The sequence below is a fragment of the Eucalyptus grandis genome, chromosome 3 (genome assembly GCF_016545825.1).
Source record: "Eucalyptus grandis isolate ANBG69807.140 chromosome 3, ASM1654582v1, whole genome shotgun sequence".
In the NCBI taxonomy this organism is placed as follows: domain Eukaryota; kingdom Viridiplantae; phylum Streptophyta; class Magnoliopsida; order Myrtales; family Myrtaceae; genus Eucalyptus; species Eucalyptus grandis.
Window position 1 is genome coordinate 65,274,847 of NC_052614.1, and position 14,239 is coordinate 65,289,085.

Sequence of the window (14,239 nt, forward strand, 5' to 3'; positions counted from 1 at the left end):
ATATGCTTTTGGGTATTCCAAACATCATTGACCGGAGCAGAAAAAGGCGAATTCTTTATGTTCTGCGCATCACCTCCTACATTCGCTATTGTATTGGCCATGATTCAACGCGATGATGAATGGCTCTTGAAACCAAGAAGCGTCACCCTAAATAATATGATCAATTTATTTTCGTTAATGGCTGCTCAGCATACATCTCTAAATAATTCACAGGAAAAGCAGGTGCATTGCCCATCTCTGAGAGAGACTGAAAAATGTTTACACTTAATTCATTTGCGATGCCAAAAAAATTGAGAAAAGAGAAGGCCTTACAAGTAAAAAAGCATTGCCCATTCTATAATGGAACAGGCCCCCAAATTCGAGGGCGTTAAATATACACTCGCAGCCTACACATATCAACTCATTAGAAGACGTACGCCCGTACAGCCCTTCCCTCTCACCAAGTAAACGACCAAAGCCAGCAATCTCTCCAAACCTTCATCCTCAAGCACTTCTCGGCTAACTTGGGGTGCCATGCAAAATCCCTTGATACTAACTTTTGTACAGGGATTTCCACTGGCAATGGAGCGGAGTACAGAGGCGGTCATCATGGTTGGGTCGGTATATCTTGAGTAACCAAAATACGTACTTGACGTCTCGTGCTCCCTCCTCTCTTTTTAACACCCAAAAGCTCCAGAATGGATCTATATCTTCCTCAAATTCCAATAACCAGATGGGCTCGGCAAGTTTTGAGAGCCCATGCTTGCAGTTCTTAACAGCCTTCTGAACTCCGATAAACTTATTTTCCCATCTTTGTCGACGTTGGCTTCCTCTAGCAGAGGACCGAGGGAGCCTTTCAAACCTGTCTGCTAAAAAGGGCATGGGAGCATCATATCAAGGTTACACGTTAACATGCTTAACCATTTCTTTGTACAAGGCAACATAAAAAACCTGCGCCACTACTTTGAGCAGAATATACAACAAGAGGCAATACATTCGGCTAGTATTTTCAGATGAGACAATAACCAAATTATCAAGGTCACAAGCTGAACGGTTTCTTTATGTGAAGCTGCAACAGAAAGTAGCTATGCTACTGTTTTGTGCCCAATATGCAAAAAGACAGACAACTTATCCCAACTTTTGGGCAATTTTGCAAGAAACAAACTTCAAGCTCCCAAGAGACAGGGTCAAAATTCAGTTACAAATTAAAACAAATACATTTAGCCCTGTCTCGTAATTTAATTTTCACTCTACCCATACCCATAGTGACACAAATGAGAACTAGAGGGCAAATGAACGTGGAAGGGATGAATAAATGAAGATAGTCAAAATTACCAGTCGAAGTTCTTCTGGGGTTATATAACCATCACGATCAATGTCAAATATTTCAAAAAGTGGCCTGTGACCGCAGCTGCCACTTCTCTGAGTCATGTTCCTCCATTCGATGCACATGAAGAGTAGCTGCAACAAACTCAGTAAAATCCACTTAGCTCATCCGTGTTGCTATCGATCTACATGAAGGAAAAATAAAGAGATTCTTATGCACCATTCAGGACTCACATGTTTGTGCAATATCTATAAGCTTGGCAGCAGCTCATCTTATGAACGAAAAAATTAGTCCAACATTTCTTGGCTAACAACACAAGCAAGTTTTCAAAATGATGAAACATGAAGCAAGAACTAAATGGAAACTTCAAGCATCGAATATGAACAAAAGAGAATCACCAAAACAATAAAAGAAGAAAGTGAAACTGACAGAAAATGGTATTCCACAAAACCCACCAGAAAAACAAATCTCAATTGCTAATACACAAGGAGAAAACAAGGCCATAACAAAGGTAAAGATAAAAGTTACCGCTTGAAGAATCTCTAAGACACGTGGTCCTTCATCTTGCAGGGAAGATCCTGAGCAAGGGCCTGCATGCATACAACACTCATGATCATGATGTAATTAAAATATTCATCAGAGTGAATGGGGAATGAGAAAGAAATGGATACCTCTTTCATTTCTTCAAGACTAATAGAACCATTTTTATCTACATCAATTGCAGCAAATTGATCCTTGAGGTCAGCAAGTTCCTCTTCATCGAGTGTGCTTGCTAGTGCCTGCAAGCAATATTTGTTAGACATTGACATGATATAATATCCTTTCCTCTTTGAACAAATCTTACAGAGCAGTTTTGTTACCCGTAAAGCAAATTGTTTCAGTCGACCGTACTTCACAAATTGTCTCATATTGTTTAAAACTGATACATCAATAGGGATATCTGATGCATTTCCTCCTTCTCTGACCCATGGATATGCTGAAAGTTGCAGCAATGAATAAAGATCAATGTTAAGAGGAAACAGAAATTATTTTCCCAACATAAATGGTCCATGCTCCAATAAGCAACCACTTCTTTCCTAAATCTTGAAATGAATCTATTAAAAAGTAGGGTTATAGAAGCACAGATGACTAACAAAATTGCCACAGATGTCTCTAATTTACCTGCTCATGATTTGTAAGAGACCGAGATGTAGGAGGTTGCGAAAAACCACTCAAATGAGCCAAAGCATCAGCTAGAGCATTTACACCTTGCTCTTCAATTAGTTTTTGTGCTGTTGGAGTGAAAAACCCTACAGACTTAGGATGAACCACTTTGAGGGTCGCAACAACTTGCTCAGCGGATGACTCCAAAACTTCATGCATTGCTGGAGGGCTAATAAACTCAAATGTGCAACCTACACCTCACTCAATGGATCTGACAGTTCGCCTTTGACTACTTGTATACATCAAGATAGCCATTCCTTCTTTCCCGGCGCGTCCAGTACGAACAGACCGATGGACAAAAGTCTCTGAATCATTTGGCAGTTCATAGTGGATGACCTGGCATTAGGAGTTGCATACTCTTGTTAATCTTATACACGTAGCTTTGTGAGAGGACTAACTAATCGTGCAGGTAAACAAACATAAAAAACTAAATAACCTACGAGATCAACATTAGGGATATCCAGCCCATGAGATGCAACATCAGTAGCAACAAGAACAGTGAACTTCCCTGCCGGAAACCATTAAGAGTTCTCTCCCTCTGATGCTGAGAGATATCCCCATGCAATGCTTCAGAGGCAATGATACTCATAAATGCCATTGACACCTCATCTGCATCTCTTTTAGTCTGTGTGAAAACAATGGTCTTCCCACCTTTCACATACACGTAAGATAGATATACAAAAAGGTCATTTATCTAGTAAAAGCACAATCTATTAAAGCCTACCATAAAGCATGTAGGCAAGAACAAAATCAAAGCCTTCTTCCACTAAGCAGGAAGAATCTTAAGAAACAGCATGATAGAGAAATTCAGGACATATGCCTAATGGGAGACATCCATATGCAAATGTTAGCGAATCAAATAAGCATCTTGATTGGGGAAAAAGATATCAAATATGAGGGAAGCATCTCCTACCGTGATGAGATCACTTAGAATGGTACACTTTGAAGTTGGAGTTGCTGATGTGGCAAAATTTTAATTCCCTCTGCGAGTTTTCATCTTGTTCTCCAACCTACATCAAGAAAATAAAGAACAGGCAAACCACATAAGCCATCACGCGACATTTTGATGAGCCACACTCCTCCATTTCTGCGACTGTACTATGCAAAAATTCAGGCCTATACCCAATATCGGATCATGCAAGAAGTTTGGGCAGACGGAGACAGAGAGATTGTTATTGAGAGAAGAACTTTACCAAGTCAATTGTCAAAGGATTGTTCAAGTGCTTTCTCGCCAGTTTCTTCACCCAACCAGGCATTGTGGCAAAGAAAAGCAGGCTCTGTCGCTGTGAGGAAGCTTTTCCAAGATCACCTCCACATCTTCCTCAAAACCAACGGCAAGCATCTGATCAACTTCATCAAGTACCAAAAATTCCACTTCTCCCAATTTAAGGCTGTTACTGTTGATCAAATCAATGATTCGACCAGGAGTCCTGACAACTACATTGAACCCCTGGGAAAGGACACTTTGTTGGGTAATGTAAGAAACTCCCCCATAAACACACACGGTGTTTAAGTAAGGTGTAGATTCCTTAATTTCTTTCTCTACTTGTTTTGCTAATTCCCTTGTTGGTGCTAAGGCCAAAACTCTAGGAAGTTGCCCATATCTAAGAGACATTTACAGTATAATCTGTCATTAGAAAAATGCTCAAACATTGGAGGTCACCAAGATAATTAAAATTATTACTCAAATACCTCGGACTTCTATGTTCATCACCATCAGTAAGACGCTTCAGTATGGAATCCCAAAAGCTAAAGTCTTCCCCGTTCCAGTCTTCGCACGAGCAATTAAATCACACCCTTCAAGCACAGGGGTTAACACCGCTCTCTAACAATCACAGAATAGTACAAGGAACATGAGTTTGCCATTGAAAACATGATGAAACTTGAGTAGAGTGAATAATGAAGGGGGAAAAGTAATGAGTGATGAGTGAACTATCCTAGTGCTGGCAAAAGTAAAGAAACCAAACATCGAGTCGATTAGAAAAAAAGAATTTTGCCTGTGTAAAGCCTTAGTCCCAACAACATCTTAGTGTTGAACAGCTCAATTTGCAGCATAGGATAGTCACCTAATGTAAGCTACGACAGAACATCCCAGAATACGTATTATGATTGCCTGCACTTAACTCCATCGGTGGTTCGCCTAGCACATTAACAAAGGTCAAGGTTTTCTACTTAATTTTCCAGCCAACTAAGTATGCTCAAACAAAGAAAAACTCAGCCACCAATAAACAACAGCAATTCATACCAGAGCGAAAATATTGGATAACATAGGGGAAGGAAACAAAGGATAAAGCATACTTGAATGGGAAAGAGATGGGTAATGCCACGTTTCTCAACAAATTCCACGAGCCTCTGAGGCAAACCCAGCTTGGAGAGAGCTAGCTCGTCCTCGCTCACACTCTCAGCCTCGCCGCCCTCAGACACGAAGCCGCCCTCATCCTCACTCGCGTCAACCTCGCTCTCCGAGAACCCACCGGTCCCCAACTTCTTGAAAGCCTCCTCGCTCAGCAACCAGTTCGGCGTGGCGATGGCAGACGTCACGAAGCTGCTCAGGCTCCTCCTAAGGCCGCGCCTTTTCACGCACCCACTTTCTAAAAAGCCCAAAGGGTCTTCGGACATGGCACTCGCTGGACGAACAGAGCAAGGAATTGAAGTGGGGCTTCTCGGAAAACGACAGAGAAACCACGGCACCAGCCGAGCGATTGCTTCTCGGTTGCGAGTCGGGGGACGGAGAGAGGCGAGCGAAATCGGCCGTCGGGAGAGAGTGCGATTTAGGAAGAAGTGCGCCGAGAGAATGGAGCCCAGAGATGAGGCCGTCGAGTGGAGAGAGAAAGGCCGTCGTCGGGAGGGAGCGACGGTCGTCGGAGGAATCGCTAGACCGGAAGGAGCGTCGGAGGAAGAGAGAGCAAAGAGGAGAGAGAAGACAGAGGAGAGAGAATGCTTTACACTTTTTTAAACGCCCGCGCGTTGGTTTAAATTGGAACGACGGGAGAGAGAAGAGGGAGCCGAGGGAGCCGACGTGGACCTGCCAACCGACGGAGGCAACCGGCGAAGGGGCGTCGGCGTCAGAGTCGGGTTCAGGGGAGGAGGCGGCGTCGGCGTCGGCGTCGGAGTCGGAGTCGGAGTCGAGGGCGACGGAGTCAACCGGCAGAGGTGGAGGGCCGTCGGCGTCGCGTTTCGCTGGAAGAGAGTCACGACTTCGCAGAGGGGGAGAGAGAGAGCAGAGCGGACGTCGCGAGAGGGAGGCGGAGGAGCGTCGAACACGACGAGGCAGCTCAGCACCAGCTTCTCCAGCAACCTCGCCTCCGAGCCTTCCGTGTGTGCGGGTCTCGCTTGGCGGGCGACGTCGCCGACGTTGAGGGGAGCTCGAAGAGGCCTGCTTCTCCTCCGCGTGCTGCATCTGCGATCCGGGAACGCCGGAACGAATGACGGAGCAGCAACGAACCCGAAGAGAGAAGCGAGTGAGCACCGGAGTAGCGGCGGCCGTAATGTGGTTCGTCGGTGATGGCAGGAGAACGGCCGCTTGATGCACGGCGGAGCAACAACGAGCGCGGAAAGAGGATTTCAGATTCAAAAATTCGAAAGGAAAGAAATGGAGAGGGAAAGAGGAACGAACGGCCATTTTCTTTCTCAAACGAAGGAAAGAGAAAAGTTTCCGCAATAAATGCTCTGACAGGAGAGAGAGCGTGCAGGTCAGGAGGAGAGGACGTCCTTTCTTTTGCCAGCCGAGCCGAGCCACCAGCCGAGACGAGAGTTAGAGGAGAGAGGAAGAAGCGCTGAGTCGAGGAGCAGACGCCTGACTTTATGGGTCCCACGAGGACACGTGTCGCGCTCCCACCGCCTTTTTGTTTGCCACGTTGATACATAAGGCGTACCCAATATTTTCTCCAGGCTGTCTTAGTTTGGCGTAGGTGAGAATTTCGAGAAGTGCATATTCGCTACTTTGACTGAAGAAAAAAGCAAAATTAAAATGATAACAAAAAAAAAGGAAAAAGAGATTCGTGCTTATCTCCATCCAGCTGTATGCTTCAGCCTTTCAGCAAGGAACACCAGAAAATGCCAAAAGCAAAAGGAAAAGCAAGCCATTCCCCCTTTTCCAATGTTATCAATGGCAAGCACGAGCAGGATAGGCTTTGCCACTTTTTGCGCTCGGTGCTTCGTCTATAGCAGTGATTCATTGGAAAAAGAGAGAGGGGGAGGGAGCTGATCTGTCTGTCATTTGCCACGTGCATTAACATATATGCATGATAACGAGATATTGGACAAGAATACCGGCCGAGGATGGATTTGGATGGAAGGTACTGATTTGGGTTTTTTAGCGGGATGAAGAGTAGTTTTTGATACTATCGACCGTTGCAGCATGGATGGTAGATCCTTTGCTTTCCCCGGTGGAGGCCAAGGTTCGAAGCCTCTGCGAAGCAGGGAGGCTGAAGCGCTGTGTGGTGATTTACGCGTGTCGCCGGGTGGTGGTTTCCCTGCTATCGACACTTGGGGATTTACGTGGCAGCTGCCGGTTAAAGTGGTTCCTCCAAAGACAAAAAAAAGAAGTAGTTTTTGATAAAAATGTTGAGTTATCAATTTAAAAAAATTTACGAGATAAAAATTATTTTATAACAAATGATTCGAGATGTATCAGTTGAAAATTCGTTTCTTCCTGAATTAATTGGAAGGTGGTTTGTAAACGAACCCAAAAGAAAAATGTAGGTGTGCCGAGATCTTGAGAGACTAGATTTGACATTTCATTCCCAAATAAAGCTGGCATAATTAGGTGGGCAAGGAATTGACCGGAATTAACCAGAGATCCTGCGCAGCCCTACTAATTGTCAAGAATATCAAAATGACCCGCAGAAGGAAGACCAAAATTAAGAGAAAGTGAAAGTGAAAGAGGAGATAACCTTCAATTCAGGCCGATTTAATTTCAATTCAGGAGAAAATAATTTTTTCAATTAAAAAGAGGTCTCTTTATGTTGTGACCAGGAAACATGTAAATTATCTCTGCACGTCGCGGTGTCGAATTAATAATAATAATAATAATAATAATAATAATAATAAAGAAAGTATTACATATGTTGGCAGAACATACATATTTAAAAGAGAAGGAATAAATTGAATAAGAAATGAGAAAGTACAAAGAGAGAAAATATTCAAACGTGTAAAAGAGCTGCAGGCTCTCTGACTTTGGCGTAGGAGCCAAGACCCCACTATCAATCGTATTTGGTTTGGCATTGGGGCCGCGCGTGAATTTCGCTCAGAAAATATCGAATAAGCCGGCCCATTCAGGAAACGACACGCGGCGCTACTATCACTCCATTCAAGCTTTGGCATCCTTTCTCGATCCCCTTAGCACCGATCATTTGATCCAGCAAAAAATTTAGGGTTTGGAGCTTTTTTCTTGTCCATTCTAGTCTTTTTACTCGCACCCGGCAACTACCATAATGGAAATCGCCCCCGGATCTAAGCAATTTTCAAAAGGAAACGCGCGCACGCAAGAAAAGAGCCTACGTAATTTTTTATTTTTTTTCCTTCGATTGGATCGGTCCTCTGTCTGAACTTATCGTTCGTTCACTTAAAATAAAAAGCAGATCGGCAAGGCCTTAAAAAGGGTATTCGTGATTTAATTCGATTTTGATTGATCGATGAATTAATAAGGGTACGGACGGGATTGAAGGAGAGATTTTTACCGATTGACTGAGCCCTATTTGGTGTGGGAGAACATGGGCAATCAGTGGGATGGAGGTGAAGGAGAGAGTTGTTGTCACAGTAGAAAGTAGATGGCGACACCGCAACAATTGAAGAGAGAGAGAAAGAGGAGACAGAAGTTGGAATAGGAAGACGGGGGGAAGTGGGAAGTGGGACCCATACGACGCGCTCTCGTCCGTTGAATGGGCCGGCCGACCATAATTAGAGGCATGGCATTCGCTGTTGTGACTGAACAAAAAAAAAGGCAAAAGATAATAATAATAATAATAATAATAATAAATGATAAAAGAAAATTTTGATTCCAGATTAGCTCAACCCATGCCCCAAGCTCTACGCGTTTTCACTGTTCCAGTGGCATGTTTTGACTGAATGAAAAAAGCCAAAGATAACTATAATAAGAAATGATAAAAGAAAAGGGTTAATACTTGAAAACTCCAAACTTATATATCTGTGATAAATTTACTCTAAATTAATTTTTTTGACCATCAAAAATTTAAAATTAGTATATATAAAATAAATTTACCTTAAACCGATATAATTGTAATATTTACCTTTTGTTTTTAAAGTCAAATTATTAAATTGAATGATACTTCAAATGATCGATTGGTGTATCGGTTTGAAATTTTATTATCCGTTTTACAATTATACTATTTTTATGATTTTTCGTGGTATTAATCTAATTTAACCGAGCGTATATCTATCACAAATATACCAATTTGGAGTTTTCGACAGTTGAATAAATTAGTTTTTGATAAATTTGTTTATATCGGTTTATGGTTTTTTATGATAAGTCAAGATAAATTTGTTATGAATATACTGATTTGAGGTTTTTTATTATTAAAAAATTAATTTGGAATAAATTTATCATATGTGTAAAAGTACTAAGCCTAGAGAAAATTTTGATTCTAGATTAGCTCAACCCAACACCCCCCGGCTGTACGCGTTTTTCACTGTTTCAATGTCATGACATTCGCTGTTTGACTGAATTAAAAAAAAGAGCAAAAGATAATACTAATAAAAATAATAAATAAAAGAAAATTTTGATTCTAGATTAGCTCAACCCGGGCCCCAACTATACCCGTTTTCACTGTTTCAACGTCTCAAAAAGGGCCCCAGGAAAAAGCCAAATAAAAAGTAATTTTGATATCCGAACAATTTAATATTTTTTGGTGGCCTGGAACCCGCACACCGTACCAACATGGATAGCCCGAAAGGCTCGGGGTAACGGAAGGTAAACCCTGGGGGTAACACGTGCTAGCCACCACACACATGCCACTGACTTGCGACGCCCGGGAATCAAACTCCTCCCCTTGCGTTAGGGGGAGAAGCTCGCCACTGTTAGCGGCGCCACCTGGTGGGTGGTTGAACAATTCAATATTTTAGAGAGCAAAAATCATTGAAAACTCTAGGGACACGTTTGGTAACTCTTATATTCTTGGGGATAATTTCTTATTAAAAATAATTCTTTTTATTCTGTTTCCAATAACAATTTATAAGCAAAAAAACGTGTTTGGTAACTACACAAATTTTTTTATTCTCAAATAGAATTACGTTTGATACCGTGCTTAAAATTTACACTCCAAATTATTTTCTTTTACTTTTTAAATAATTTTATTACTTTTTTTCTTTTTTTCTTTTCCTTTCTTTCTCTTCTTCTTCTTTTTTCAAGCCGGTCGCCGGCCTTGGGATGACCGCGACCGGCTAGACGAGAGCTAGCGACCTCACCGGAGCGTCGCCGACCTCGACGAGGGCCGGGCAAAATGGGCGAGCAACCTCTCCCAAATCGGCGAGGCAAAGGTCGCCAACCGTTGGCGGGGCTCGACCTCGCCGGATCCGAGCGAGGTCGCCTACCATGGCTCGGTGAAGCCTCGGCGGGGGCGGGTGAGCCTTGCCGGTGGCCGGAGGAGGCCCGGGCGTGCCTCTAGCGAGCTCGCGCGAATCTCGCCTTGGCTCAGTAAGCCTCCGGCGAGCTTGTCGGACCAATTGCCGGCAACTAGTGGCGGACGGCAATGGCGGCGGCAGCGGCATCAGATGAAGAAGAAGAAAGTGGGAAGAAAAACAAGAAAAAAGAAAAGAAAAAATAGGTGCTTGATTCTAGAATAATCAACTTTTTTTTCATTCTTAATTCTACTTCAAATTTGTTTTCGGAAATAAAAATTTTACCAAACACATTTCATTCCAAATCTACTCCCGAAAACAAAAGAATAAAAACAAGCACTGTTTGGCAAGTTGCCAAACAGCCCCTAAGTCATATTTACCTTATTTTTTTTTTCGTTTATCCTAATTTTTCGTTTATCCTAACACGTTTACATCAAAAAAATCTATGACATGAAAAACTTTAAATTTATATCCCCATGACATATTTACCTCAAAATTTAAGTTAAATAATCTAAAGTAAATATGCCATACAAGTATAAATTTTGGGATTTTTTGTCTTGCAATTAAAAATTAAAGTAAATATGTCGTGATTGGCATAGTTTAGAGCCTTTTTTTGTGACTTTTTTCCTATTTTGGAAGTTCGCTTTCGATATCTCTATTAACATGTTGCTAAAGAGTACTGAGTTGAAGTTATTTTATCTATTTTATGCAACAAATAATGTTATTTTTAATGAGAAAATATTTGGATTTCTCTCTATTTACTCTTGCATCGTAAGGACACATGGAGAAAATAAGAAAAAATAACTAAAAGAAGGAAAAAAATATGTCACCCACAAAAGCCTTAGAAGGTGGATGCAAATTGGAAATTCTGTGATTTATTTCCCAATTTTACGCAAAAAGATAAGCCATTTCCTTATGTTAAGAGTCTTGGATATTATCCTATTTTGAGAGCTTGGGGACGGCTAGGTTTTACTTTTAGATTTTATTTTTATTTTTTATTCTTAGAGTTTTTCAAGTATTTAGAAAAGAAAACCAAAAAGTAGTGACGAATTTTTTTGTTATTTGATTAAAGGTGTTGGGTTTAATTCATACTTTTGTTTTTCTTCTATCATATTATAATTTTCTTTTTTGTTAGAGCTACAATGTAGCCTAATTATAATTAAATTTCATGCTTTTATGTTCTGAAGTAATTCCATTTACGTGAGTTATATGTTACTATGCTTAATACTTTTAAGCGAGTAATCACCATTTGATGATCTGATATGTATGTTTAAGATTGAAAAGCAATAATATGCAATTACTCATTATAATATATAACTATGAATTAAATATGGATAGAGGTATATCATTTTATTTGTGTGGCTTTTAATGATAAGGTGGTCCAAAATATCCATTGTAAACCAGGAATATTAACATATTTTAATACACTTATATTATTTAAATTCATATAGATATATTATGGATTAATAAACTGGATAGGTTTGATATAGCTAGAGATATGATAGTAGATAGATTAGGAAATTTTGCTATCACAAGTTTGATATTGTTATTGTATGCCTAATGATTTGAAATTCATATTTAATAGTTATAGTAAAATCGGATTTTAACGTATTTATTTGATTAATTAACTACATTTGGTTTTGAAATTTTGCTTCTAAGATTGTCAAGTTTAATACATTCTCAATTCTATTTTGATTTATTAGATATATTTTAGGATAAGTCCATTTTTTATATTTAACTAATTTATTAATTATCAATCTCTATGGGACGATATCATTTTCATTATTATATTATTTTTTCGACACGTGAATTGACATGTTCATTTCCATTTAGAATTTAACAAAAATAAAGCCATTCCCTAAAATGCTTTTCATCAAGGGGTTTTGCCATTTTGTGCGTTTTGTGCATTGTATTGCTGGGAGCACGCAAAGAAACGTAGCCAATCGTACTTGCACAAAATACTTTCATGAGCAAATACTTTATCTTGGATCGGTCTCTCCAATGGCATGCTTTAAATTAAGGGAAAAAGTCACTAAAATTCTCGAACTTTACTCATCGTAATACATTTATTGTAAACTTTATCTATAACATCAAAGATTACAAATTATACTAACTATGACATATTTATCATAAATTTTTGTTACATAAAAATAAATTCAACAAAAATAACATCAATCTTTATATCACTAAGTTATTGAGTATCATGTCAATACCGTTTGCTTTCCAATGTCCAAGTAGGTAGATTTTTAACAGAGCTCATAGATAGAACTTTGATAGAGGAGTGAACGTGTCATGCAGGTACACATTTGAGATTTATTGTGTTAGAGTAAATGTATTACAATAGGCATAATTCGGAGGTTTTTGTCCTTTAATTAATGTGGGAACTTTCTGTGTGCTGGCCAGACTCTCATCCTTCTATCTAGACAGAGGATGTGTCGATTTTACAGGGTTTGGCCAAAATCTTATGCGCGTGTGATCCTCTTTGCCCTATGATTCAGACATTCAGAATCTGTGATCTCTTGTGCACTTTACTCAAAGGCTACTGATCAAATCGCTCCAGATTAAGGCAACGTTTCGCATATCAAGAAGTAGCTACCTCCATCACTCTTTGAGCTCAAATCCTGCCATTTCAAATCCTAAAACTCACAGCAGGCTACCACAGTTGCTTTCTGAAATCCGGACATACTTGGGTCGTCTTCCAATGATATGACTCCATTTTCATGGGCCAAAGCCCCGATTCGTTTTTCGTCAGTCACGTAGACCAATTTGGGTAATCAAGTCACGTGCGCTACTGGGGCCCAAAGAATATTCGGACCTTGTTGGGTTCAGTGACAACAGGAATTGAGCACAATCGGCCAGAAGATAAGCTCGAGCCCCATTAGGTTGGTTTTCACGATGCTTTGGTCTAGAAAAAGGATAAAGAAGGTGGCTTGCATGACTAGCTCTAGCCACTTAATAAGGGCACAAATGATAACCATTATATTTCAAAAATTAATTTTTATTCCAAAAATTGATTTTTATTTCTATTCTCTGAACACATTTTTGAGCAAAAATATGGATTTGATAACAATATAAAATTTTTGTTATTGGAATAAAAATTCGTTTGATAATGACATAAAATTTATCACCGTTGAATGGCGACAGTGGACAGCAACTAACGATGGTAGGTTGGTGGCTGGTTAGTAAGCGGGGGCAAGCGATAAAAGAGTTTATATTTCTCATTTCTATTTTAGAAATATAGAAGTAGAAAATTTTTACTTCTCATTTATGTCTCAAACATATTTTTTGACTAAAAATTTGTCCTAGAAATAGAAAAATGAAATTGTGTTACTAAATAGATTTTTGTTCTAAATCTGTTCTTGATAACAAAAAAATAGTTATAGTTAAAAATAGTATAGTTATTATGCACACCTTAAGTAATTCTAGACTTGTCATGGAGAGTATAAACTTAATCGTATGAGAATGAGACTTGTGCCTAATCCTTTTTTTCCAGCAGGTTTTCAAGTCAATTAGCATCCTTACAGCATGATAACTTGTATCAATTCAACGACCAAAAAAAAACTATCAATTCATGTCATCATGATACTTCACAAATTGACTGATGTCTTCATGACAAGTCGGCAATATATTTTCATTCATTGTGGATTCCCACATAGCGAGGTCAAGTTCGTTGCCCGTTATTAACTCGCTAGTTGTACATCCTTTCCGATTCATTTTAAGACTTTTGGGAGCGATTTTGCTGCCATTGAGAGCTCTAAGCTTGCATATTGCCTCCAAATACCACCTCGTCCTCCAATTGCTGCCAACAAGAGAGCACCGACCCGAGACATGGTGTCGAGTAGGTTGAATACGGCTGCTTGTCCCATCATACCCTCTCAGCTTCATTCTGCCTTATTCCTCATGTACAACACTGATAACCTTCCCTTGGTATGATAAATCACATGTGAACCCACCAAGGAGTGCATTTGATTTATCTTTCCTCAGGAAATTTGGACCCTCAAAGTCCCTTGAGAAAAAGTAATGGCATTTGGTTAACTTCTTATTTTTTATTTTTGGGGACCATTTCGAACAAATACAAGTATTGATAAAGCTGAAAGTCTAAGGAAAATCCCCACTTGCCGCCTTCGGGCACTTTCAAAAGGCAGCTTTTAA

The 14,239-nt window shown here is 39.9% G+C and overlaps 1 protein-coding gene and 1 pseudogene across 1 annotated transcript; both read right to left on the reverse strand.

The window, feature by feature from the left end:
• Positions 1 to 683: 683 nt before the first annotated feature.
• On the reverse strand, positions 684 to 2,214 carry LOC120286408 (calcium-dependent protein kinase 28-like). Its single transcript, XM_039309929.1, has 4 exons — positions 2,167 to 2,214; positions 1,978 to 2,085; positions 1,315 to 1,440; positions 684 to 845 (listed from the first exon to the last, which is right to left on the reverse strand). Exons 1-4 carry the CDS (start codon positions 2,212 to 2,214, stop codon positions 684 to 686), a joined length of 444 nt encoding a protein of 147 aa, XP_039165863.1.
• LOC104450901 lies at positions 694 to 5,142 on the reverse strand (annotated as a pseudogene).
• Between the last annotated feature and the right edge of the window lie 9,097 nt (positions 5,143 to 14,239).